At 45.2% G+C, this 27,693-nt stretch overlaps 3 protein-coding genes across 7 annotated transcripts; 2 read left to right on the top strand and 1 right to left on the bottom strand.

Annotated features, from left to right (window-relative positions):
* The first annotated feature begins 2,095 nt into the window (after positions 1-2,095).
* On the top strand, positions 2,096-4,159 carry LOC136546637 (uncharacterized). Its single transcript, XM_066538600.1, has one exon. The coding sequence runs from the start codon at positions 2,173-2,175 to the stop codon at positions 3,286-3,288; it is 1,116 nt and encodes a 371-aa protein (XP_066394697.1). The 5' UTR covers positions 2,096-2,172; the 3' UTR covers positions 3,289-4,159.
* Positions 4,160-6,964: 2,805 nt separating this feature from the next.
* Positions 6,965-13,571, top strand: LOC136546638 (uncharacterized). 4 transcript variants are annotated; one of them, XR_010781410.1, is made up of 4 exons: positions 6,965-7,436; positions 7,906-8,266; positions 8,347-9,862; positions 11,894-13,571. XR_010781410.1 is itself a non-coding variant. In XM_066538601.1 (3 exons), exons 1-3 carry the CDS (start codon positions 7,065-7,067, stop codon positions 8,526-8,528), a joined length of 915 nt encoding a protein of 304 aa, XP_066394698.1. In that variant the 5' UTR covers positions 6,965-7,064; the 3' UTR covers positions 8,529-9,876. The 4 variants fall into 4 exon arrangements, 1 of the variants encoding a protein (XP_066394698.1); XR_010781411.1 differs by having other exon boundaries at positions 8,347-9,569; positions 11,894-13,569; XR_010781412.1 differs by having other exon boundaries at positions 8,347-9,244; positions 11,894-13,566.
* A 4,263-nt stretch (positions 13,572-17,834) lies between these two features.
* Positions 17,835-23,355, bottom strand: LOC136546639 (flocculation protein FLO11-like). 2 transcript variants are annotated; one of them, XM_066538603.1, is made up of 7 exons: positions 22,674-23,355; positions 22,344-22,553; positions 20,380-21,040; positions 20,172-20,275; positions 19,999-20,058; positions 19,836-19,903; positions 17,835-18,415 (listed from the first exon to the last, which is right to left on the bottom strand). In XM_066538603.1, exons 1-6 carry the CDS (start codon positions 23,143-23,145, stop codon positions 19,881-19,883), a joined length of 1,530 nt encoding a protein of 509 aa, XP_066394700.1. In that variant the 5' UTR covers positions 23,146-23,355; the 3' UTR covers positions 17,835-18,415; positions 19,836-19,880. The 2 variants fall into 2 exon arrangements, with proteins under 2 accessions (XP_066394700.1, XP_066394699.1); XM_066538602.1 differs by lacking the exon at positions 17,835-18,415 and having other exon boundaries at positions 19,493-19,903.
* Positions 23,356-27,693: the final 4,338 nt, after the last annotated feature.

Raw genomic sequence — 27,693 nt, forward strand, 5'->3', positions numbered from 1 at the left:
AGCTATGGACTAGGAGTCAGTTTTCCACAAACTCCAAAGTGGACTATGTCACAAATAATTTGGCTAAAAGCTTCAACAACTAGATCAAGGGTGACAAGGTGAAACACCTAGATGACTTGATGGATATAATAAGACAGAAGATCCTGATCAAGTGGAACCATAGAAGAAAAATAGCAAGGAAGATGGCAGGCAAGATTCTCCCACACATTGTGGCAAAACTGAGGGAGCAAAGCTTCAACCTTGATATTGATGTGATCACACACTCAGATGGTATTGTAGAAGTTTATGCCAAGGGAGGGAGTGGTTATAGGTCTGTAGTGAATTTAGCTGAGAGGACATGATCCTACAGGGCTTGGTAGGTGTCAGGGCTACCTTGCAAACATGCCATTGCTTTCGTCACTTCTATCCCTAGAGAAAAGCATGAAGACCATGTTGATGATTACTATTCTATCAAGAAGTTTGTGCTTGCATATGATGGTGTCATCCCATCAATACCTGACAAAGACAATGTGGCCAAAAGCAACACATGGTTTCTTCATGCATCCTCCACTCCTCAAGTCTACTGCTGATAGAAGAAAGAAAAATAGGTGCAAGGGAGCAGTTGAAGGAGGAGGGGGTAGCAAAGGCAAGAAAGGTAGACATGAGTGCCCAATCTACCATGAGTATGGGCATCACTGGTACACTTGCAAAAATGGTGATCCATCAGATATTGCTGCAATGGAGGCAGACAGGTGACTTGACTATCCAAAATAGTACTCTATTAATTTGTTGTGTAGTTCACTAACCAATTTGTGTAGGGGTCCACCGAAGAAGAGGAAGAAGAAGGCAGCACCAGCAAATACTGCGACAAGTATTGTGCTTGCACCTACACCTAGGATGACCTTTCCTAATCTGCCTAACATTGCTCCCATTTCCAAGAAAAGAAATAAGCAAACATTATCTTTAGGAGGAAGCAAGAAAACTAAGGGGTCATCAAACACTTCAACTCACACAATAGATCCTCAGTTTGGAAGATAACTTAACTCACCCAACAGATCCTCATTTTGTGTCACTATGTTCTGTGCACTAATTGTGTGTGATTATATGCCACTAGATCTAGAACTGGGTCTAATCAACTTGGGCATGAACCTGGAGATGAACATATGCCACTGTCTATTTTGCTCCCATCGACATTTGAACAAGATGCATAGGCAGCTGTGGTGAAGAAAACTGATGCAAAAGATGGGATGAAGAAAAGAGTTGCACAGGTCCATATTTCACCATCCAGCCCAACAACGGGAACTAGGAGCAAGGTGCAAACTTCACCATCCAGTCCAGCGATGGGAACTAGAAGCAAGAAGAGACTTAACCTTGCTTGAGCTCTGTTTTGTGTTATTTTGTTGTTCCAGGACTTAATGTGGTTTGATGATGTCAGAATTTGTAATGTGGTCTAGAAACTAGATACTTTATTTTGTGGTCTGCAAACTTGTAATGTGGTTTGGATGACCAGAACCTGTAATGTGGTTTGGGTGGCTAAAAAGTTTGCTTTTGTTGTCAAACTGAATTGTGGTCTAGGTGACCTGAACCTATAATGGATGAACCTAGATAGTCAGGTGTTTGAGACCACTTTATTTTCTAGCTCTGTCATGACTCCATGAATTTCACTGCGTCATTCATCCATTCACTTGGCGCTAATTGTAGGGCGTTTTGGCGTCAAAATCTCCCAGCAGAAAAGCCAAAGCAAGCAGTGGGGCAGAAGGAAATCGAAAATTTTGTAGTCCACATCAGATGAGGGCATTTGGGTCATCCCCTTCTGTTTAACGATGTAGGCCCTATTCGCTTCTCTTATAATCTGTACTTTTCAGTTTGTTTTTTCAGTCGAAACAATGTTTTTTTTCTCACAACAAACCAGCCAAAATAGTATTTCAGCTTGATTTTTCAGCGAAGCGAACGGGGCCATAGAGGCAAAAGCAACAGCAGTGGCACTGAAGGAACAAAAGTTTAGAGCTATATCTGAGAAGTCTACGAAACTTTTTTTAATGGCATGCTAGGAACTGTGATCTTTTATAATGACCTAGAAGTAAAAGGCTCATGGGAAAAAGACAACCATGGTTTTTTTTTCCCTCAAACGAACTGCGGAAAGGGGAAAAGGAAAGGGGAAAAAAGGGGGAAAGACCGAAACAGGCGACAGAAATGGCGACGGAGAAGCGCCGGCGGCGGCACTCACCGTCGGCCGCCACGCCCAGCGCCTCGCCGACGTCCTCCTCAAATCCAGAAGCCGCTATATTGCACTCTCCTTCCCCTCCGCTGGACCTCATCCCCGACATCACCTCCCGCCTGACCTCTCTCGAGGACTTCTTCGCCCTGCGCGCCTCCTGCGGCGCCTACCGCGCCGTCCTCCCGCCGTCCCGCGGGGTCCTCGCCTGCCAGTCCCCGCTCCTCCTTGTCGCCCTTTTCCCCTCCTTCTCCGAGGCGTTATTCCACCTCTCGCTCCGCCGCCTCCACCGCTTCCGCCTCCCCTGGGGCCATCACCTGCCCCCCTCCCGCCGCACCCTCCACTACGCGCACGGCTACCTCGTCACCGCCACCACCGCGTCCTCCCACTACCCCCCGAGGCTCCTGCTCCTCCACCTCTTCTCCGGCGAGCAGCTCCGCCTCCCCAAGGTCCCCGCGCCGTTCACCCGCGTCATCATCTCCGACGACCTGGCCGCCGTCCTCTTCCTGCCCGGCAGGCCCAACGTCCAGCACTGCCACCCTGGGGACGCGCTCTGGCGTGTGGCCACCGCGGACGCGCCCCACGTTGTTGACGATATGCTCTTCGTCGATGGCACCCTCTACGCCCTGGTAAATGGCCTCCGTATTGCCACAGTCGAACTGTCTGATAGTTTGCTGGAACTGTCGTTTCTAGGAGAGGAGGTGGATGACGACAGCAAGCCTGCGGGAGGGCAGTTCATGCTCGGAGAGTGCGGGGGTGATGTGTTGCTCATCAGTCAGGATCACACGGAGATGATGCTGTACCATGTTTATCGGTGGGTGTTTGAGGTGGGGAAGTGGGTTTCAGTCACGAGCTTAGGCGGGCGGACACTGTTTCTTGGTTTCTTCGGATTTGCAGCCTGTATTGGTCCAGATTACCCAGGAATCCGAGGGGATTGCTTATATGCAGCTGGGCCGCGCTTGGGTGAATGGCACGAGTACTCCTTGGCTGATGGAACTTGCGATGTTCGCTATGCTGATTATCCAGGTGCACCGCCCCTGAACAACAATTCACCTATCAGACCTCCGGTCTGGGTCTTCCCCAGCCTGTGTTGATGCTGGTTGTGTATTCTTTCCAATCATGTAGAACATCTGAGTCTGACTTGAAATAAGTCATGGTATGCTTGATTTCTGAGGCTGCTATTTCTTAATTCTTAATTTCGTTTCTGTAAACAATATGCTGATCAGCAATGAGTATTGAAACACAGTATATTACCAGTTATTTGTTATGTTGATTGAGGTATAGAATACAGTTGTTAAGTGTTACTATAAGAATAGATAGTGCCCATCCTGCAGATAAGGGATTATGGATGGTTTGTCTATGCGCTATGCTCCTTTCTAGACCTTGGTTGATCTAATTTTGCTTCTTTCTTGGTATATGAATATTACCATGACATCGCAACAATAATGAGGACATCTCTGTGTATGGAATTACAAATTTAGTTTATCATGGCTTGATCTTATAGTATTGGTGAGTTTGTCTTCAACCAACAAGCTATTCATAAAGTTGCACATTGCTATCGATGTATCATGGTATGTGAAACCAACTTCAAACTACTATGGTCTTATTGTCTTAACATGTTGGATCTCTTTTCATAAGTTCAGTACTTCAGTCACAAGCTATTCATCTTATTATAGCACCTACTTTTGTTAGAAGTAGATAGTTCAGGAGGTGTTGAGAAATGATTATTACTTAGTTCAGGAGGTTACTTCGGATAGTTAGTTCAAGAGATATATTTTTCCCTCTCTCGAACAAAATTAGTTCAGGGGAAGTTGTCAGGATATCCATATAATAAAAAACCTTAAAGGTTACCACCACTCTGAAAAAATGCAAAAAGGCTAGATATTTGGAAAGGCTCGTCTATGTCTATTGCTGGTAGGTCAACCCTGATAACCTCCAGTTTGAATAGTGCCCCAATTTATCACATGTCCATCTATCTTCTGCCCAAAACTGTGATAAAAGAAATGGACAAAGTGAGAAGAACTTTCTTCTGGCAGGCAGGCCACTCCAGGAGAAAATATCATTTAGTAAGATGGACCAAAATTTGTAAAAGTAAGAAAAAGGGGGGGGGGGGGGGGGGGGGGGGGGGGGGGGGGGGGGCTGGGGATTAAGGATATCAGGAAAATGAACTTAAGTTTACTATTCTGGACTTTGGCAGGATTTAGTCACATATAAATACTTCTGGAGGGACAATGTGCGTTTTGTGAAGCATAAACAAACTGACTCACCCATTTGGACAGACCTTCTTAAGGTCAAACACATATATCTTCAAGGTAGGAAGATGATTGTTAAGAATGGCAAATCAACATCGGTTTGGAGAGATATCTGGCTTTATAATGATCCCCTCTGTACTCTTTCTCCTGACCTCTTTAAACTTTGAGCAACAGAACATATCAGTTCATCAGATGCTCAGTAATTTGATTCCCATCACCTTTTCGAGATGGCTGACTACTGAGCTTAGATGTGAATGGGGTAGAATTCTCAGTGACGCTTCTGAACTCTAGCTTGACTCTGATCATGATATAGCCTCTTGGAAACTGGAAAGCAGAGGTAAATTCTCTGTTAAATCGACGTATAATGCACTGACTAGTTCTGAGGGGGGGCCATCCTTCAAGGATATCTGGAAAGGGAAACTTCCAGCCAAAATCAAAATCTTTCTGTGGTTAGTGGCAAATGAGGCTATCTTAACAAAAGATAACATGATTAGAAGGAACTGGAATGGAGATCCATCCTGTTATTTCTGTCATCAACCTGAGTCTGTGACCCATCTCCTATTTACTTGCTCTGTGGCTAAGGTTGTGTGGGCCACAATTACTACCTGCCTTGGTGCCAATGATATTCCTACTTCTTTTCAGCAAAGCTGGAAATGGTGTGAGAAATGGATTCCCAAAGGGAAACTATTCTTTGCTGTTGGTATTGCAGCTGTATGTTGGTCGATATGGAAGATGAGGAATAAGATATGTTTTGAGGGGAAGAAATTCCACAATCCCATTGAGATTGTATTTCATGCCTGTGCGCTCATGAAATTCTGGGCAGGTCTTCAGAAAGAGGTGGACAAGGAAACGCTGATCAAGGGTGTGGATACTATGTTCAAGATTGCGGTGCAGCTGCTGTCCAAGAAGCTGTCAAGCCGTCAGTCAGATTAGCATGCTGCAAGATGTCGACAGAGATGAAGAAGCTGATAAAGGCAAAAAGTGATGACAAGGCTTGGGAAGCTACCCGCCTCATTTCTGTTGAGATGTTTTTGTTAGCGCTAGCTATCGTTTGCTGGGTTGTAATTCTGGCGATGGAGTTCAAAGCTCCCTGTTCTATTTTGCGTCGTTCTTCTGTATGCTCCTCTACTGTTCTGAAACATCTTTAAAACTCTGATGTATTTCCGTGCGAATGCAATGGAAATGGGGTATATCCCTAATTCGAAAAAAAAGGTTACCACCACTCTTCCACCGTAACAATTTACTTACAATGAGGCATGTTTTAGAAGAAAAAAAATTACTTACAACGACACGATAGTAGAACCAAATCTGAGGAATAGCAGAAGATTTAGCTCAACACCTGATATTCTTGAGGATGTTTACATTACGTAAGCCTATTTGCTGAATGATCTATGTGGACACACTTACTTCTTTTCCCACTTAGGCTTTACACCCTTGATTGTTTTGTAGTCCTGGCTAAACAATGTGACTGACTGACTGCTGTGCTCAACTCAGCAAAGGACACAGTTTATCTATAGATCAAAGAGCATGCCCCCTTGAAGAAATATGAAAATACTAGTTACACGTTTTAAATAACCTGGAAGGCCAGACCGCCTGAGTAAATGGTTACACCACTTGTCTGATGGTTTGTGGTTAAAAATCTCTGCCATGTTTTCCACACAAGAATTCTGTACCCTCCATTTCTGGAGATTTTGAGAATCTGGAATTTTGCATCTTGTAGTTGATAATGAAAGAAAGCAGTATCATCTTACAGGAGATTGGTTAGGACGACTTGCTCATTCTCATATTAGATGGCTCCCTGTTGATTTCTTGTCATGAACATTGAACAATACTTCAGTAGGAGATCCTCCAAGACCAAGTGCACATCTCGCTTCTCATGGAGTCAAACCTGTGCACATGTGCATGGTATTTTCTGATGTCTGGTCTGTGTTGCCCTTACAGTAGTACTCAGAATTCAGAAACTGGAATTCAGTGCACTTTATGCTCTGTTCCCCTGTCATGTAACATTGGTTTTGCGAATTTTCAGTTACTTGTCATCCTTGATCATCTTATGCATTTTTTAGTCTCCTCAAGTCCTCATACTAATGCAAATTAGGCAAACTTCGGATGCAAATCTGCTTAACTTGCTATAGCAATATACATTTCATAAACCCAACCCTAGCTTGCACCATCGATTTCCAGGCGTTTTGTTCTTAACCTAGTGGATGAGTTGGTTCAGAAACTTCAGAGGAGCAACTGATTCTTTGATCGTCCTTTTGTTTACTGTAACGGTTCTTGTATGTAACTGAACTCTGAACTTCTATGTTTTTTGCATAAACAAGACTGCAGAGTCTGAAGGTAGATGTGTCTGATCAGTGATCAGTTCGTCCTTGCAGTAGCAGAGGCCATGCAATTGTCTCGAGCACTTCTATTGCTTGCTGCCTTCCTGGCGCATCCGTGGTCAGTTGGTCCGACGGGGTTTGTATTGGCTGGGAGATCGGGGTGGGGTCGACCTGCAGCGAGTCAGACTCCACTAGCAGCAAGTTGCGAACAGTGCACTCCTCACCGTCCTCTTCCAATCCAAACCACCCGGAGCAAGCGGCCGCCGCTAAGCACACACGAACGCAGGTCGGGCGGGAATGCAACGCGCCGCGCTCCTCCGCCCGCTCGTCGGGTCTCCTTTCGTACCCGCGGGTCCCCTTGCTCAGGTTGCTGTGCGGCGCCGCTGCCGCTTCCATGGGGGTGCTCGCGTGAGGTCCTCAACCGGGGAGGGCGGAAGCGGGGACGGCGAGGGCGCCGGTGCCGCGGCGTCTTGGCTGAGCTCGGTGGTGGGGGAGAAAGTGGACGAGCTTCTGCGCCGCGAAGAGAACCGGGCCCTGCTCGAGGGCGTCGAGGACGCCGAGCGCCGCGTTGAGCGCGCGCGCGCCGCGCTCGCCGACATCGAGCGTCAGGAGGCCGCCGCGCTCCTCGCCCGCGAGGAAGTTCGCCGCCTCGAGAAGCGGCGCGATGAGGTATGCTGACATGCTGCTATCCACCGCGACGCGCTTGGTGGCTCCAGCTTGTTCGATGTTTTGCCTGCTCAGTGAACGATGCCCATGCCGTGATGGTTTCCCTTGAATCCATGATCAGTGGGTCGCTCACAGTAGAGCGACCTGTCCTGCATGCACTAGCGTTCAGCCTCCCACACTGCTGCACAGAGAACAGACCCCCACGGCCAACACGAAGCACGAACGGGTGCCATGTTGTTCCTGGGAGATGCAATCTTACTAAGCTGTGTGGCCCTTAGATGTTTTGCGAATGCGGCTCTTGTAACTTTGGTATATGCAACTGTCAGAGATGATGTCAACTGTTTATGATAATGAAGTTCTGCAATCATCCAAATTTGACATTCTGGGAAGACATGAATAATTTGTTGCATGATGCTTTGTTTAGTCTCTTTCTTTTTCATAAATGTTTACAATGCTGCTTTGCACAAACAAGATTGCAGAGTCCCAGCGGGAACTGCTTCAAGCAAGAGAAATGATTGATGAAGCTCAGCGATCCTTGTCTTCTAGTCTTGAGGAAGAAAGCTTTGTAGATATGTCAAGTGGTGATGTTGATGAAGATAGCGAGAGAATAGAATCTGTAAAAGCTGCTGCAGTCTCCTCTATAGTTGGTGTTCTGGCTAGTTTGCCCATATCTTTCTATGAAACCAAAGATCTGCTACAACTATTCCTTCAGTCATCAATTATTTTCATAAGTTGTGCTTTGTTTGGAGTCACGTTCCGGTATGCTGTTAGAAGAGATCTGGACAATATCCAACTAAAAACAGGGGCTCCTGCTGCGTTTGCTTTTGTTAGAGGTAAAACCAGGCAACATGGTTTGTTAAAGCTCATATTCCTGAGAATGTTCTTTTATTTACTGAAACTAAACTATCTGCAGGCCTTGCTCTGCTGGAATCGGGTAGAACCCTCGAGATGAGTACTGATACCTTAATATCAGTTACTCTTGATGGTGCAGTCAGTGTGATTGAGAACATTTTCATATTTCTGCCTGCTGCTGTTGCATTGGACTACTGTTTTAAGATGAGATTTTTTAGTCCCTTTCCTAGAAGAAAACAATAGCTTCTGTGAGGAATATGTACGATCAATAACAATCTTGATTGCTCAGATGGTCATATGTAACACAAATGATATCTTAGATTCATTAAGAAAAAAATTCGTCCCATGCACTCAAAGTTCCATCAAGTCCACCAAATAATACTTTTACTTAATCTTCTTCCTAAGATCTTATTCAACAAAGATTACTCATAACTTTGCTGTGAACATGAATTTCACTTTCTTCTTGATTGCCCTGCTCTCTATGAAGACTAGCATAGATGGACATATGCTGGAATGCCTCTTTACAATACCTTCTCCACATGGGGTTTGATACATTTTAGATGGCATTCAGTACATCCTGGTTTGTCGTTCATTCAATCCTCATCCTGGTGTAAACAGAATTCGCTACACCCTGTGATCATTTACTGTCTCAGTGAGTCAGCATTCTGATATGGTCACATAGAAGCATCGCATGATATCTATATTCAGTATATGTTTTATCTGTCATCTACATTAATTAATGCTTGCTGTGCTGTGCTTGTCTGTTAGTTCTTTTCCAGTCAATTCACAAATCGTAAGTACTTTGAAGCAACTAGGTGCTGAGCTGTGTTGTAACCTGATACAGTATTTTTTCTGGTCTTCCATAAAGTGCCAAGGCGGATGGATCTGGGTGAGTGGGTGACATTTCATTGTGCTTGCTCTTTCTGTACCATGACAGGTTTTCTATTAACAAATTCCAGGTATGAAAGTCTGGCCTTGATGAAAATATCTTGGCTCTGTGGATATTCAATTTCAATATACATTTAGTGGACTGCTGTAGCACGTTCTTAAATAACAAATTGCCCAAGATCATTACTGAAGAAGCAACCATGGTCTCTCTTTGAAAACCCGGCCCAGCCTGCTCAGGGCACTCTAGGGTCATGTCAGAGTTATTTATGTTTGCATGCATGCTACATGTCAGTTGTCAGGCCATGAGCTGGGAGAAAAATTTGCTGCTGAAACTCTTCCAGAATGTATGTTCTGAACATCACCAGAACTTGACATGGGCTTTGTATGACAGTTTCGGTTAGCATCTAATTTGCACCTTTGGTCGAGTAAAATGTAGATGATAGATTGTCTTTTCTGGTCCTGTTACAATTGTTTTCATGGTCTGAAATGCTAGGGAATGGAGGCCCTTTTGGTGTCCCATACGTGATGTGAGCATGGCCCTTCCTTCTTGAGTTGACCATTCGATAGACTGTGTGTGCTGGAATATTTTAGCAGCCTTGGCAACTGATGAGCGCTGCTTGTCCTGTGTCTGTTATATTGTGTTCCAGCAATTAAAGCATATGGTGCTGCTCAAGCAGTTAATGCATATGGTGCGTCTTTTATATGAAATTGTACAGCTATCAAAGTGTCAAACACCATTCTCACTCTAATCCTGGTAGGACTGGTCATTCCATGCCATGATCCTGAGATGACTAACTTATTAGCAGTTTGCACGGTAACAGTCATCAGATAGGCATGGTCCATTCTATCAATAGGGCCGATGTTAGCTGAACTATATTCTTCATATCATTTGAAGCATCCTTCACCATGTTTTCCTCAGAGGAAGAGAACTGCTTGCTTATTTGATTCTGTATCCCCTCAGTTGTGTGGGTTTCTAGAATCTGGATGGAATTTTCCTGTTCCTGTTGTAGCCCTCTGTGTAGGTGATATTGAGAGATGTCAGTATAATCTGACAGGAAAACGGGCATGAGTCCATGTATTAGATTCTCATTCTGTATTAGAACAGAGCTCCGTGGCGGCGTGGCTTCCTTGTTTGTTTCTTCACTTTCTTGTACTGAACAGTCCTGCAAGTTATCATATTATCCAGGCATGCTGACTTTGTGCTTGGAATGTTCTTATCTGTTCATTGGTTTGCATTCCATGAGCTCAACCCTTGCTTTCATTGTTGACTTCCAGTTTTTTTTTTATCTTAACCTGCTGGATCGCTGAATCTGAATGTAGACACCACGATATATCCTCACCTCGTCTTTGCTGAAGTTCTTATGTTGACGTCAGATGGTTGAGAAAGTTCAGATGAGCCACCAAGTGTTGATAGAAGACAGTAGTAGTTTTGGGGACAGATTTAGTGAATCAAAACTCCACTGGTGGCAGGTGGCAACGCAATGCCATGCCTGCTCCATCCATTGGTCGGGTCTCTTATTCCCATGAGTCAACCTCGTCACGCGGTGGTGGCGCCTTGTCCATGGAGCTCTGCATGTGGTACACATCCGAGGAGGGCGGGAGCGAGGGGCAACGACGGCTCAGCAGAGTAGCTGTGCTTGGTGGTGGGGGGATAGGGTAGACACGGTCGTGTGGAGTGAGCAGAACTATTCGCTGCTTGAGATCTTCAAGGAGGCCGAATGCCACATGAACCATGTCGACCGACATCGAACACCAGGAGATTGCCGCGTGCCTTGAGAAGCAGCGTGACGAGGTATGCTGCTATCTAACGCAAAGTGCTTGCTGGCTGCTTCCAGCATGTTCGGAATTTGCCTTCTCAGCAAGCGATGCCCAAGGTTGGATCATTCACTGTAGAGCAACCTAACCTGGATTGCATGTATGTCCTGCCTTGGCCCTCCAGCTCCCACAATGCTGCACAGAACCCTCAGCGAAGACGTAGCATGAAGGGGCACCACATTGTTTTGGTGTGATGAGATGTTACTAACCTAGTGTGGCTGTGTGGCCCTTAGTTGTTTTGTGGATGCCGCTGTTGCATTTGAGCTAATGTGGTACCAATGACTTTGAGGGAGTTTAAATAGACACTAGACAGACTATAGGATCTTGCTCAGGTCTGGTGTTATCTGTGCATGTGTGATTTAGACAGCTATAGAGTCCATGCTAATACATGTAGCTCTGGTTATGTATACACCACGAAAGAAATGGTATTTTGAAGAAGTCATGTGCTCTATTGCCTTCCACTGATTGTCCTCTTGGGTCCAACTGTTCAACATGTCCTCCGAACATTTTTTTTTTATATCTTTAACTTGGAATTTACAACTTGTCTGCTTTCTTCGTCATCGTTTGTTGTGCATATCAAGGTTGATATTCATTCTATTCTCTTTTAGAAAAAAAAAACTTGTTGCAATAATGTCGTTCGGTCTGGTAAATTAATTTAAATTATGCTTATCTTATCTTTTGATCAAGCACACAGTATCTGTATCATTTGGTCATGTGGCCCCATGACATTGAAGAAAGAATGATTATTGTTTGTGTTGTCAACTCTATATGATATTAAAGTTCTGCCACCATCAAAATATCTTCCTGACATGCTGGGAAAGACATGATTATTTGTTGCTTGATGCTTCTTATGGCCTCTTTTATTTTTGTGATTACAATTTTTCATTGCATAAATGATATTGCAGAGTCCCAGCAGGAATTTGCTACAAGAAAATGAAATGATTGATGAAACTCAGCATTCCTTCAAGTTTTTAGGAAGGAGGCCTTGGAGATGTGTCAGGACAAGCGGTGTCAAACAATGACGAACTAGAATCTGTAAAAGCAGTGCAGTTTCCTCTATATTTGTTCTGTCTAGGTTCCCATATCTTTATGTGGAGTTCAAAAATTTGCACAAGATATGGAGTCCAAAATTTGCCACAAGTATTCTTCAACCATCGGTTGTTTCATATGGTGGGCTTTGCTTGGAATCACATTCTGGTACACTGTTAGGAGAGATCTTGATAACGCCCAACTAAAAAAGGTGCTGCATTTGCTTTTATTAGATTTAAACGTAAAACCAGGCAATGTGTCTCTAAAAGCTTTTTCACATATTCCAGAACTATACTGCCTGCAGGCCTTGCTCTGCTGGAATGGTAGAACCCTTGAGTTGAGGTACCTTAATATCAGTTGATATTGATAGTGTGGTTCTACATTTCCTGTTGCACTGCACTGCTACTTTAAGGCGAGTTTTTTTAATCTCTTTCCTACCAGGATATTAGCTTCTGTGAAGAATATACGAGATCAGTAATTATATATTTATATTGCTTGCTCTGGAGTAACATGCAATACAAATGATACCTTAGATTCATCAGAGATTTTTTTCCCTCTGTGCATTCAAAGTTTCATCACATGCACCAAATAATTATTCCCAATCCATAGCTGGGTTTTCTCCTATCTACGCTGATCTTTTGTGGGATACATAACTCATAAATTCATTGTGAGCATGAATTTCACTTCCTTCTTTAGTTTCATACCCTTTATAAGGACTGGCGTAGATTGCATCTGTTTGTGTTCAACCTCTATCATTCGTAATCATCCAAGATTTGAACATTCACTTGGATCAACGCTTCAGAATGCCCGTTTCACATTGGGATGAAAAGCAGTTTTTGATGAAGTGCTGCACAGCCTTAGTTATCCTTCATTCAGCTGTCATCCTATATATAGAGAATTTACTAAATCATATGATCTACTCTCTATATTCTGATGTAGTCACATAAAAAAGAATCATTTTATGGTACCTTTATTCAGTAAATAGTTGAGCTGTGCGTAACCTGATACAATACTATTTTGGTCTTCCATAAATTGCCAAGCCGGATGGATCTGGGAGACATCATTGCATAACAAACATGTGTCATCAGATTGGTTGCAACTGTACTTCTGTATTCAGAAGGATGCAGAACAGATATTTTCACTATTATGAGCCTCGACAGCGTGCACCTAGGGTGCTTATTCTTCATCTATCAATGGTGATGGACGCACCTGGCCTACAGGATGTTGCTGGCTACAGGAAGAAGACACATGTCTCATCTCCATGCTTAGTTGTGGCAGGTTGGTGCTGGGAAAGTGCCTCATGAACCATTACCTGGATAAGGTTTACCTTCTCATATGCACTTTTATTATTGTTTCACAGCCTGTTCGGCTGGTGCTGATACGATCGTGGATTACTACTGCTGGCTGGTTTAGTGTGAGAGAAAAATACTGTTCTGGCTGGAAATTTACGATCGTTTACGACCAGGCGAATAGGCTGTCAATCATTTCATGAACAATGTAGTATTATTTTCTCATCCCCATTGCTTGGTTTTGACTGCATTATATGCAGGAAGGTATTCAGAGATAAGAGAATTAATGAAAACAAATTTCACATTCATCTGGTTTTCAAAGAAAAAAATTCACATTCATCTTGTTAGTTAAGATCTAAAAGTAATTTACTAATTTTGTTGCGAGGCTGATCCCTGAAGTGAATTTTTGGAAGCTGCTTTCTAATGGAAGAAACTGGAGTTATGGCGGGAGACTTTGGAGTCCAAAGGTTTTAGACTTAGTAGAACTAAAACTGAGTATATGAGATGTGACTTCGGCACTACTACTCGGGAGGAGGAAGATGTTAGTTTGGAAGGTCAAGTAGTGCCTAGGAAGGATACCTTTCGATATTTAGGATCAATGCTACAGAGGGACAGGGATATTGATGAAGATGTTAGCCATAGAATCAAAGCAGGGTGGATGAAGTGGCGGCAAGCGTCTGGTGTCCTATGTGACAAAAGGGTACCACAGAAGCTAAAAGGCAAGTTTTATAGGACGGTGATTAGACCTGCTATGTTGTATGGTGCAAAATGTTGGCCTACAAAAAGACGACATATTCAACAGCTAAGTGTCGTGGAAATGCGTATGTTGCGTTGGATTTGCGGTCATACAAGAAGGGATCGAGTTCGGAACGATGATATACGTGAGAGATTAGGGGTAGCGCCAATTGAAGAAAAGCTTGTCCAACACCGGTTGAGATGGTTTGGACATGTGCAACGGAGACCTCCAGATGCACCGGTGCGTAGTGGAATCCTAAGTCAGGATAGTAACGTGAAGAGAGGCAGAGGAAGACCGAAGTTGACTTGGGTAGAGGCAATAAAAGGAGACTTGAAAGGATGGAATATACCCAAAGACTTAGCCTTAGATAGGAGTGCTTGGAAGACAGCTATTCATGTGCCTGAACCTTGATTGCTTCTGTTGGGTTTCAACTCTAGCCTACCCTAACTTGTTTGGGACTTAAAGGCTTTGTTGTTGTTGTTGTTGTTGTTGTTGTTGTTGTTGCTTTCTAATGGAAATTGTTGCCTTCACAAGCCTACAAATTGCATACCGGTGCTGCTGCCAGTCTTTACTTGTTCACATGCAGCTGTAGTCGGCGCTTGTCTCTGCCATTAGATGCCACAGTAGTATGTTCTCAAGTGCTAACTTACAGGCAGCTGCCAGCAGGCAGTAGCTGCTTGTGTCATTCGCCATTTCAAGTGGCTACTGCATCAAACCATATATAAGAGGAGGATGAAAGTGTGTGCAGTTTACTGTTAAATGATAGAGTCGGTGCTGCAGCACATCTTTTTGGAAAGCTGGAATGTACATATGTCAAGTATCTGATGAATGGATTAAAAATTAAATATATCTCTTGACTATTGACACCTGCTTAATCTGGAATTTGTCAGCTGTTGAAAAATATTCTCTTTCTAGTCCCGATAGGTTGTTGTTATAGGATTTGTGCTGATCAAATTAGACTTTCTTAAATTGATTATGTTTGTAGAAAATATTAGCAACATTTGTATCTTCAAATAAGTTTATTATGAAAATATATTTAATGATTCATCAAATTATTCTTATTATGCATTATGAAGGGCAGGCCTGGTGCAGTGGTGAGAGTTGTCTTACTGAGTCACCAGGTCGTGGGTTCGAAGCAGCCTCTCCGCAGATTTTGCAGGGGGAAGGCTTGCCTCGGTTTTTCCCTTCCCTAGACCCCACTCATATGGGAGCCTCCGGCACTGGGTCTGCCCATTCTTATTATGCATTATAAATATTAATATTATGTGTATATATTTAGTCAAGTTAAAACTGTTCAACTTTTCAGGAAGTGAAAAAATGGAAACTTTAAGGTAGGTACCTATTTTTTTTAACAAATAGGTATATAACTATTCTAAGTACATATATAGGAAATGGAACCAAATCTAGGATGACATTCTTGTAATTTTAGAGTGTAAGCCATCAAATAGTTATCCTGAACACTTCCATATGAAATATCATGCAACTTTGCACTCTTTTATGAAGGTGTCAAATTATATTTTAAAATATCACTTTAATTTCATATTAGCGTTAGGATTGGAGATTGAAAAATGGTAACATGATTAAGTGAACTAATGAAAAATCATTTCATGCAGTATGAGTATGACATATGAATATGTGATTAACCGAAATACAAAGTAGATATCATAAGTTGTTGCCCACAAATTACTTATCATACACATCGTTCTCATACAGCTAACAGCATGAACCTAAACCTGTGATTTCAATGGAATAAAATAAAATGGTTCAGTGTAAAGCAAAAATGAATCATTTTATACCTTGTGAGATGGTCACTTTGTCTGAGAATAGAGGTTTCATGGATTTATGGTGGTAGCAATAGTCGAAGTTTGGTGACACTGTTTAGGTAGGCACGCTAATTAGCAGAACAATTAAGTATGACATGTAGAGGAGGTGCATATGAATGGTCATTGTCAGGTGCTTACTGAAAACTATTGCTGAAACTTCAGGCATCCCACATAATATTAAAGGCCTCATGCAGATCAATTGTTGGTCAGGTGCTTAACTCAACGTATTGCTGAAACCTCAGGCACACCACATAATATTAAAGGCCTAATGCAGACCACCTGCAAAGTATTCATATCCTCAAGAATAAATATACCGGCTCACCATCATGCATAAATAATTAGGAAATTTGGATGTCTCAATCACTATGGGATAAAGTAACCGTTCAGTTGGATTGGTTCTATACATTCTCTACTGAGGCGATGAGGTGAAGAATTTTGGCCAAATGGGAGATGGTTAGCAGACCTAAAGACCAAGGTGGTTTGGGGATCATAAACACCAAAGTCATGAATGAGAGTCTTTTGGTCAAATGGATTTGAAAAATTCATCAACAACCTGATGAACTTTGGTATAGAATCCTGCAGGCCCAGTATTTAGGGGAGAATGGTTTTTTTTTATTCTACTGGGACAGGGGGGTCTCAGTTTTGGAAAGGGCTACATAAAGTAAAGCATCTCTTCAAATGGGGGGCTACTTTCAAAATAGGGGATGGGAAGCTATGTCGTTTTTGGGAGGACTGCTGGGTGCAGGTCCCGCTTAAAATCCTCTATACTGATTTATACAGATTGGTTAGGAATCCTAATTGCTTTGTCAATGAATGTTGGATGGATGACACTTGGTGGGTTGACTTCAAAAGGAGCCTATCTATCTATGATCATGAAAGATGGCTTGGTCTGTTGCATACACTGAATGACTGTGCTCTAACTGACAATAAAGCTGATTGTGTGCAATGGGCTCTAGATAAGAAGAAGCAATTCACCACCAAATCTCTATACAGGTTTCTAACTGACAGGGGGGTCAGTAGTAGGGTGGCTGGTTTTATCTGGAAGAGTAGAGTCCCTTTGAAGATCAAATTTTTTCTTTGGCAGTTACTTAATAATAAGCTCCAAAGTTGTGGTGAATCTTGTCAAAAGGGGTTGGAAGGGCTCCCCTCTCTGTTGTCTCTGTGGGTGTTCCGAAAATATTGACCATATCTTCTTTAAGTGAATCTTGTCAAAAGGAGTATTTGGCAAAACTGGTGTGGGAAATCATTGCTGAAATCTTCCAGTTGTCATCTTACCCTACTTCCTGGGAAGATTTCTGTGGTTCTTGGCTAAGAGGCAAGGGGCCTGTCCCAGCCAGGTTAATCATTTTCCTGTTTTCAGGTTTTATGTGGGCTCTATGGACTACCAGGAATAAGATTGCTATTGAAAAGATGATCCCAAAGGCACCAACTGACGTTATGTACATTGCAATTTCGCTGATGCAGAAATGGAGCGTGAAGCTTAAGGAGGACCAGGACAGGATCATGCAAATCAAGGACTCCATCACTAGCTGGCTCAAGACCTTCAAGCCTAACAATGTCCTCCTTTCGGATGTCGTGGAAATTTAGCTTTGTAATAGGCTTTGAATGTTGGCGTGTGCTTGTTCCTTTCTTTCAAACTGGTATCCCCAGTCTGTGGACCTGTTATGTTGCTTTCTAAAAAGCAAAGGTCTTCCTCTTTTTTTTCTTGTAGCAAATCATAATGAACCTGTACAATGATGTGTATCGTTTCAACCGAAATGGCAATAGTTGTTTTGCGTCAGTTGTAAACTACTGCAGCAAACAATAGCTATATAAAGAGTTGCTACCGAACTAAAGTAAATATTCATGTGGAAAAGGATAAACTGACTCACCAGTTCAGTGTCAAGACTCGAGACAGACTGCAGCAAAAAGGACTAAAAGAACTCTGGACATAACTAATCATATGGAAAACATAAGCGGGGCCACCAGATCATTGTTGAGGGAAATTGCAGGCAAAAAGGCTAGATTAAAAGAGCTCTGGACATTTATGCATGAGGCGTCTTATGCTAAGATGCATATATATGAGGACCTGCAGCTTGGTAACGATATGGAGTGATTACTCCTATATCAGATTCATGAACTTCCCCAGCCCTTGTCGGGTTGCTGATGGTAGGTACCACTCAACTAACTTCAATCCTGTTGAACCATGATGGATTGGTGCCTTCCCTCTCTTTGCATCCTTGAACAAAAAGATCACGGAATGACCCGTGGGGAAGGCCAGCACAATCATCGATTGTCCCTCTTTACAGGCGATCAATCAATTAGGCCTCATAGAAAAGAAAAGCTCTGACAGTAGCTCTAGGACAGTAGGATGGCACCGATAATTCATCACCAGCTTTGTCACATAGTTAAGATTCCTTGTTCGGTACTGCTCGAGTTTGGATGTTAGTTCATAGAACCCCAGATGACAAAATACTAAGAACCAACAAGCAACAGTAGAAGCCTGAGAAGATGATGTTATAAACATGTTCAGTCATCAGCGTTGCACCTGGGCCATAGCTGCGCCTGCGCCTAGGGATGAAAACGGTCAGAAAACCTCTCAACCGTTTTCTACTTCTACATTTGAATACGAAAATAAAAACGAAAGAGGTAAAGTCGGACACGAAAACGAACACAAACTTATGGAATATCACCAATTTCGAAAACGAACTAATTCGAGCAGAATTATATCGAACACGGTCGGTATACGAAAAATCAATATGGAATATTGACGTGTAGGGCCAAGTGCATAAGCATAATAATTAATAAGTGAATAATAATTAACAAGTCCTACAACTTTCTTAAAAAGTATCACCATTCGACACCATGTAAGGAAGATATGATTTTTCTAAGGCAACAAGCGCTTATACGCGATTAATATACCGCTGAAACTTTGTTTAATTTTTTTCAATATCTTAAAGACCTCAAATAAAAAACTAAAAACAAGAAAGTTGTAGATCTCGTCAAGAGCTACAATTTTCATATAAAAATCATCTTCATCCGATATCGTATGAAAAAGATACAATTTTTCTAAGGTTAGACTTCTAGTGGGCCAAATTTAGTTTAAACCGAATTTCGAAATCAGGATATACCCAATTAAAAGTAGAAAGGTAAAAACGGTCGGAAAAATGTCTAAACCGTTTTCGTTCCGATTTCGAATTTGACGTTCTGAATTTCGAACCGAATTCGAATTTGTCCAAAAATATAAATTCAATCGGGTTAAATGTAGAAAACGATACGGTTCAGTACTGGATATTTCCTTAACGTTTTCATCCCTACCTGCGCGTGTGTTCCCGTGGGCCCCTCTATCGTGGAGGCGCCGAGGCACCGCTAGCGCTCCCATCGTCCAGTTGGCTGTGGCTGCGGCCTAGCAATCCACCGCGGGGGAGAAGCTTTGGCCGGAGCTGCAGCCGGAGCAGAGGAACAAGGCACGCCCACCGTCGCGCCACCCTGCAGCAGAGCCGAGGTGGGCGGAGCACATGGGCATGGAGCAGAGGAAGAAGGCACAGGCACCGTCACGTAGGCGAGCAGCGCTGCGCGGAGCAGGCGGGAAACAAACTATACAGATTCTCCAGGGCACTTCATTTGGCGTCTGCTAAGAGTCTCGAACGTGCTTGAGCACGGAATTCATTAAGTAGAAGCGGATAGAAACAACAGTTAAGGTTAACAAGGCACAAAATGGCTTGGACCAAACAGCTAGTAGTCAATAGACAGGCACAATCTGAGCAGCAAACTTCTGATAACTAAGTAGCAATGCGATATTAGCCTTTACATCATGAACATAAAATGCTAACAGACGCAACAAAACAACATAACATTACTAGCGTGCTACAGTAAGCAGATGCACCACTTAGTTCTTTTGGTGCTAAAAATGCCCTCAGTGGAGGGCAGTTGGTCACTCACAACTACTGTCATGGATTATCAGACCATCTAGGGAATGTCGGTTACTCACATGCTGTTGCACCTGATTTTATGATCTGAAATTCTACCTGCTGCTCTAAGAAGCTGCCCGGCCCTTGACTGCAATGAAACAACCGATACATAATTAACAATCAATCGCAACAGATGCTTAGAAGCAGGAGAACTGGAGAAGCACAAGTCATATGAATACATACCAGGGCTAACAATCTTTATCCTCTTTGTAATAGCCCTGACAGAAGTAACAGAGGTTGCTCCTGCTTGAGAAAGGGATTAGTCAGTATAGCAAAAAATGATGATAGGAATAAGAGGGCAAACAAAGGAAACAGCCAATTGCTATAGGCGGATCTTATTAGAGAAAGGTCAAAACCTTGTGGATTCAAATCTTCAGCGGAATCTGCTGCCACTGGCTTCACTGAATCAGGTAGAACATGATCTGCTGCCATATGACCACTAGTAGCAACAGGCTCTAGTCTGCATTTGTTCAACATGCACAAGGAACACATCTTAGCATGCATAGTTTTGCAAACACTAAAAATCGAAAGACAACTGACAGAAAGAAAACAGGTATGCTATACCTTTGAACTTCAGCACTTGTGGAAGGGTTCAGAACACCTTCGTTGTCAAGATCAAAGTCAAGCAGGAGCTCAGAAAACGAAAATTCACCATCACATATATCAAAATTTGTGAAATCGATGTCAAAGTCATATTGCTTGTCTTCGTCAGAGGAGGTAGAGATCTTGTCACAAATCTGATCACTGGGACCTGGCTCGGTACAATCGAAGTCCAACTTGCGGGTGGTTGGTTTCAAGGGGGAGCTGCGGGTGGTTGGTTTCAAGGGGGAGCTGCGGATGGTTGGCTTCAAGGGGGAGCTGACATGGTAACTCCTATTAACAGCATAGTACGCGCTCCCTTTGAGAGGACTGACGATGAGAGTCTTGGAAGAAACTATAGAGCATTGGGAGGAGCCAATGTCCTGTTGGGCATGAGCATTTGCAACGGCAGACACTGGAGTTGCAGATGGATAAGCAGCAGGCTGATCTTGTACAGGATTGCTTTGTTGCGGCGTATATGGAGAAGAGTGGGCTGGAGGTGGAAGTGGCCTGAATAAGCTCTTTGCAACAGATGAAGTTTGGAGTGGAAGCTTTGCCATAGCTGGATGTTGAGCAGAAGCTGGTTGGGCAGCAGAAGCCATCTTCTGATCCTTCGACAGATGAGAGGCTACAGGTACAGCTCTACCTGGCATTAGGAAGTTAGAATGTTAGCACAAACATATCTGCAGAATGCAATGCTTTTTTTCTCAAATAGATAAATATATGCAGCGCTAGAGGAAATCCCAATTTTTTAAGAAACTGTGAAGGAAACATTGTTAGGATTAACAAATGTGCAACGGAGAATTAACAGAGAAACACAGGTAGTAATGCTTTATCATCAATTGTCAATGACACAGATACAAACTGCTTAAAGCCCTGTTCATTTCTTGGTGTCATCATATGTGAATGATTATGTTTGCCTATGTGATTTTGTGTTAAAGGCATTATGAGTCAGACCAAGAAACAGTCCCATCATCATCACAGGTCAAACAAGGATGATGATGAATCGGAGAGTACGAAAGACACTGAAGCTAGCTGGGACAATACTTGTCTCTGCACTTAGAAAGTCTTGATGGCACGCCAAGCGTATGACCTGGTATTGGTACCTTCCTGTTGTTTCCTTTCATCCAATGGCTTAAGGAGCTTTTGATATGGGTATTACATATTTGGTAGTTGATATTTCATATTTGGTACTTATCTTAGTTCCTGTTTTGTTTTATTCTCCAATGAGCTCCAACAGCACATTCAAATTTAAACAATTTTTTAGGGTTAAACCATTGTGCTCCACAAATTCAAATATGAGTACTAACTGAAAACTAATAGAAAATGATCAGCAAGATGAAATTAAATTTGAATATAAAGAGACTGATCATATTGTTTGATATGCCACCATATATATAAGATCAGATGCTGCATAAGCCTGTTATACCCATGTAGAAATAAAACTATTTTGGTGAATGCGGATCAACCTAAAAATAAGAGTCCAATTTTTACAATCTCACCATTTTATTCAGTGTCATCTGCTTGTGTGGACATCTAATTGTAAGCACTTTGAGCATTACTGTACAGATACAGAGCCATATTGAAAGCCTTCATGAAGACTTAGGCCAGTTTATTGACGATTTTAAGCATGGTATTAGCAATCAAAATAGATATTAGGCATTATCTTGGTATGCCATCCTTAGATCTTTATTGAACCGATTATGAATTTCTCTCTCAATTGTAGAAAGGAAGATACCTCCAAATCAACCTCCATTCCTTCCTCCGGTTTCGGTGGTTAGCATGGATATATATGGACAGGTCCAAGGAGGGCGCGGCAAAGCCGCACCTGTGTTTCTAGTCCTAGTCCCCCACTAATCCCCATGGTTTAGGGATGAAATGAACAAGATCTAAGGCTGTCTGAAGAAGCTAGAACAGAAAGTGAGAAGTTGTGAAAGAAAGATGTGTACCTTTTGCATCGGTGGTTGTAGCAGGAGCAATGCAGGATCTCTTGGAGGCTGAAGCGGTGGTCTTCCCTGAAGACTTTGAAGCCTTCCTCTTTTTATTAGTGGGCAGAGAGGTGGGAGCTGGGGTGGACAGATCTGTGGAGTTGTGGACGAGAACCGCGGTGGATGCATGAGCGTAGTGATGAATGAGAGGCGAGGCATGTCCGGCGGTTCCTGCAGCAGCAGCAGCAGCAGCAGAGAATGAATTGAGGAAGAGCACAGAGCAGTACATACAGTAAATAAAGCAGAAGAGAAGAAAGCAAAGGTCGAACAGGTGGGGGGCAATCGCAATACCTTGGGACGGAGGCGACGAAGAATTGGGCGCGAAGAAGAGCGGCGGCGATGACGGCTGGGCACCGGTGACGGCGTGAGGCGGGGGAAGGGGAGGCATCATCATCATGTTCATATTCATATTGACGTGGGGCGGAACAGGCGGCGGAGTGGACGACGAGGAGGAGGCGTAGTAGGTGGAGACGAGAGATTGCATGGCGCGCATGGCGGATTCGATGGCGACGCTGGCCCCCTTGAGCTCGATGTAGTCGTTGAGGATGTCTGCGAGCGGCATGGGGGGCCTCTTGGGCGTCTTCTTGGTGGGGCTGTAGATGCGCCCGGCGTCGGAGCGGAATGCGGCGAGAGCGGCGTTGAAGCCGTTGTCGGCGAGGTAGCGGTCGACGAGGAAGGCGACCTCCGCGGGGGTGACCTTCTTCTTGCTGGTGGAAGTGTCGGGGGGAGTGGCGGGCTTGGGGTTGGGCGGCGGCGGCGCCATGGCTGGTGGTGCTGGGCGGGGGTTGCCTTCTTCAGTTGGGCGGATGTGGAGGTTGCGGGATCCAAGTGATGCGGTGGATTGGAGATCTCGTCTGAAGGAAGCAGCGGCCAAGCAGGTTGGGGGCTGCGGTTTTGTGAAGCGGGGAAGGACGGAAAGTGGAGGAGAAAACGAAACGAGATGGGGAAGTGCGCGCGCGGCAAGCGGCAAATAGTGGCGGCAACCCAACCCAATCGAATGGTTCGCGTTCATTCGCCTGCCCGCCCTCCCCGCTCCCGCCCCCGCCCCCGCCCCCCGCGTTTCCCTTCCATTTTTCACCATGGGTGAGGTTAAGGGGCTGGTGCGGCCGTGCGGGTGCGGCGGCCAGCGGGCGTGGGTGTCGAGCGGTGAAAACCCGTGAAGATTGGGATGCTATATTATTTTTTAATAACTGGTGGGCCCCACATTAACCTAAACCCATTCTAAATAAATCTCAAAAAAGGAATTGTGATATATGCCCTGTTCGCTTGGCTGATAAGTCATGGCTAAAAATATGGTTAGCTGATTTGTTGTGAGAGAAAAATAATATTCGTTGAGTGAAAAAGTACGGCTTATAAGCCAAGCGAACATGACGATAAGACGTCGTAAGACTGTCTCCAACGGCGTAGGCAAAGGGTAACCCAAACGCAAAATGCGTTGTGCACAGTGTTTTGCGTCTTAGAATCACGCTCCAACGGAGGATGCATCCAAAGCAGCCATTTTGGGTACTCGGCGAATCGATAGGCAAAAAAGCGTCGTCTCTCGCGACGACGCAAAAGCATATAGCAGAGAGGGGGAGCTGAGGGGGGCTTCGGCGTGAGCTCCGTCCACCCCACCGGCGCCTCTAGGAGCGGCGCAAGTGGGAGTCCTCCTCCTCGGGCTCCGAGGGTAGCTCCTCCTCCACCGACGAGCCTGAGCTGCGCCGCATCCGCGCGGAGGCCCACTGCCCGCACTGCTCCAAGCACATGGACATCCTCTTCTCCCACCAGGCCCCCCCTCTGACGACCGCGGGCGCCACCGCTGGCGGCGGCTACCAGGCGCTGAACCTCTGCCCCAACTGCCATAGCGCCTACTTCTTCCGCACGCACGTCCTCGCCCTCTTCCTCTCCGCCACGCCGCCCGCCGCTCCGCCGCTCCTCCTTCCTCCGCTTCAAGCCCCGCGCCCTCGCCGCCACCGGCACCGGCGCAGCCGCGGCGCCCCCCATCCGGATCTACGTTGAGGTAGTCGCGGGGGTTGTACTTGTGCGGGTAGCTCCCTGGGAGGTAAAACCTGCGGGCGTCTGGCAGCGCCGTCGTGAGCAGCAGGGTCTGGGGTGGGTGGGCGGGTCGGTTGTGGCGCTCGGCCCTGTTCCGGCGAGGAGCTCGCCGGAGGAAGGCGAGGAGGGGTGTTGGTGGTGGCGAAGCAGATCTAGCGGGGGCGGTGGTGTGGTTGCTCGGGCTCTGTTGGAGAAGGTAGAGATTTGGGTCCGTGACTTTTCACTGTAGATGACATATATTAGTGAATGGGTATTGTTTTTGTGTCGTTTTTGTTGGAGATAGTCTAACCTTAACACGTACCCACGACGGCATAACCCACCCTATATCCTTTTCCCTTTCTAGAATGGCAGCCAAGGACGAGTGGGATAGGGAAATAAGAAGGGGCGTGATGGATAGCTGATCCGCTGTTCGGTTCACGGGAAAGGGAAATATGGAAAGATTGGGATTGGGAAATGGAGTCCTGATTTCTCACCGATCCTATCCCATTCAAAGGGGTGGGTAACGACACAGATACGAGCTCCGCCTAGGCAACCTCGATGTTCTTCCTGTTGACGTGAAAAGGAAAATGAATGGCAGAGTGCTCTATTATTATTTTTTATATAAGCTAACAGGGCCCACGTGAAACCAACCTCTATCCTAACTGTTTCCGAACAATGGATTGGGTTACATGTTTCTCAATCGATCCCTAACCAGCACCTTTCTATTTCCCATACTATTTTCATTTTCCTATCCTACTAGATATCCGAACGCCACCTAACTGTTAACGGGTTGGGATGAGATAGGCCAAGAGATGGATATCATCATCTTTGCTAAACCTTAGAGCATCTCCAACAGCTCCCTAATATAACTCACCAATAACATGACAATGGAGATAGCCTAATACCACTTTTAATTTATTGGGGATAATGTTGTAGTAGATAGCCAATAATTTATCGGGCCCCACTTGTCAGAAAAAAATGTTATCTCTCTCCACACGGTCATCTTTCTCCACACATGTTTTCCCCCACATGGTCATCTCTCTCCCTTGCCACTTACTTCTCTCGCTCTCGCTCGCCGCCACTCTCTCGTCCGCCCTAGCTGCCGATCCCTCTCCCCCGTCGGTCGCCACTTTCCCTCTCCCGCCGCCTGCCGCCTTCTCTCTCCCCCGGGTACTCCGTGGGGCTCACCCCGCATTCCTCCTCCACAGATCCCGATAATCCACCATAGCCGGGCGGTGAGCGTGGGAGGCGTGCTGCGCTCAGGCAGATCAGGTGGTGGCGGGCATTCGGGTGGCTAGCTCTGAGCTCCGCGGATGGTGGTAGACGCAAGAAAATTCCACGGACTCCTCCACCGGTGGCAAGCTCCGAGCTATGTCCGCACACGTGCCAGGAGCAGCGGTGGCTCGCTGAAACGACAATGTAAGCGCGCACAGGAAAAAAAATCTAGCGGTTGGGATGTGGGTGAGTTTTCAGGGGGGTTGCATCTCCCCTTCTATTTGGGGGGAGTTGGGCTATTTTTTGGTGGCCACCAATAGTTGGGAATGGGAAAGATGATCTGCTGGAGCAACAATTTTGAGCCAACTCCCCTATGGAAGGTTTTTGAGATATCGGGAATCCGTTGGAGATGCTTTTGAGTCTCGGTCGCGGATCTGGCTGGGAAGGAAATGAGGCCTCAAAATATGACGGCCCAGAGATAGGATGGGCTGGCAAGAAAAAAAAAACAACAGGAGATGAAGTAGTCCAGCTAGCCACTCGGGCCATGGCCCACTGAAGCACGAGCAGAAGCACCCATCGCGCATAGGAAATTGTAATGGTAAATCTGTAAAATAGGTACATATAGCCGCGGGTCCCCTTGCTCAGGTTGCTGTGCGGCGCCGCCGCTGCTTCCATGGGGGTGCTCGCGTGAGGTCCTCAACCGGGGAGGGCGGGAGCGAGCCCGGAGGCGGACGCGGGGGCGCCGGTGCCGCGGCGTCTTGGCTGAGCTCGGCGGTGGGAGAGAAAGTGGACGAAATTCTGCGCCGCGAAGAGAACCGGGCCCTGCTCGAGGGCGTCGAGGACGCCGAGCGCCGCGTTGAGCGCGCGCGCGCCGCGCTCGCCGACATCGAGCGCCAGGAGACCGCCGCGCGCCGCGCCCGTGAGGAGGTCCGCCGCCTCGAGAAGCGGCGCGATGAGGTATGCTGACATGCTGTTATCCACCGCGACGCGCTTGCTGGCTCCAGCTTGTTCGATGTTTTGCCTGCTCAGCGAACGATGCTCATGCCGTGATGTTTTCCATTGTGAGCGACCTGTCCTGTACTGCATGCACTCGTAACTCGTTTCCCATGACCGGTGGGTTGCTCACAGTAGAGCGACCCGTCCTGTCCTGCATGCACTCGCGTTCAGCCTCCCACACTGTTGCACAGAGCACAGACCCCACGCCAACACGAAGAACGGGCACCATGTTGTTTCGGCTAGATGCAATCTTACTAAGCTGTGTGGCCCTTAGATGTTTGGCGAATCCGCTGTTGTAGCTTTGGCTATGTGCAATTATCAAAGAGACGATGTCAATTTTATATGATAATAAACTTCTGGCATGCTGGGAAGACATGAATAATTTGTTGCGTGATGCTTTGTTTAGTCTCTTTCTTTTTCATAAATGTTTACAATGCTGCTTCGCACAAACAAGATTGCAGAGTCCCAGCGGGAATTGCTTCAAGCAAGAGAAATGATTGATGAAGCTCAGCGTTCCTTGTCTTCTAGTCTTGAGGAAGAAAGCTTTGGAGATATGTCAAGTGGTGATGTTGATGAAGATAGCGAGAGAATAGAATCTGTAACAGCTGCTGCAGTTTCCTCTATAGTTGGTGCCCTGGCTACAGTGGCGGAGCGTGGGGATTAATTAAGGGGGGCTAAATTGTTAAGGAAAACCAAAGTATATTTTTTTTGCAAGTTGTTGATGCAAATGCTTTGTATTTGTGCAATATATATCTACAAAACAATCTACTTTCGAGCTTTGTATAAAGAATACTAGTAGTTTCTCCATATAACATAACCTAGCTTAGTGAACAAATCAAGGACATGAGAGTAGACACAGGGGGGGGGGGGGGGGGGGGGGGCAGCACCCAGTTTGGCCTCTGAGAGGCTCCGCCAATGCCTGGCTAGTTTCCCATATCTTTCTATGAAACTGAAGATCTGCCACGACTATTCCTTCAGTCATCAATTATTTTCATAAGTTGTGCTTTGTTTGGAGTCACCTTCCGGTACGCTGTTAGAAGAGATCTGGATAATATCCAACTAAAACCAGGGGCTCCTGCTGCGTTCT

The sequence above is a fragment of the Miscanthus floridulus genome, chromosome 3 (assembly GCF_019320115.1).
Source record: "Miscanthus floridulus cultivar M001 chromosome 3, ASM1932011v1, whole genome shotgun sequence".
Taxonomy (NCBI): Eukaryota; Viridiplantae; Streptophyta; class Magnoliopsida; order Poales; family Poaceae; genus Miscanthus; species Miscanthus floridulus.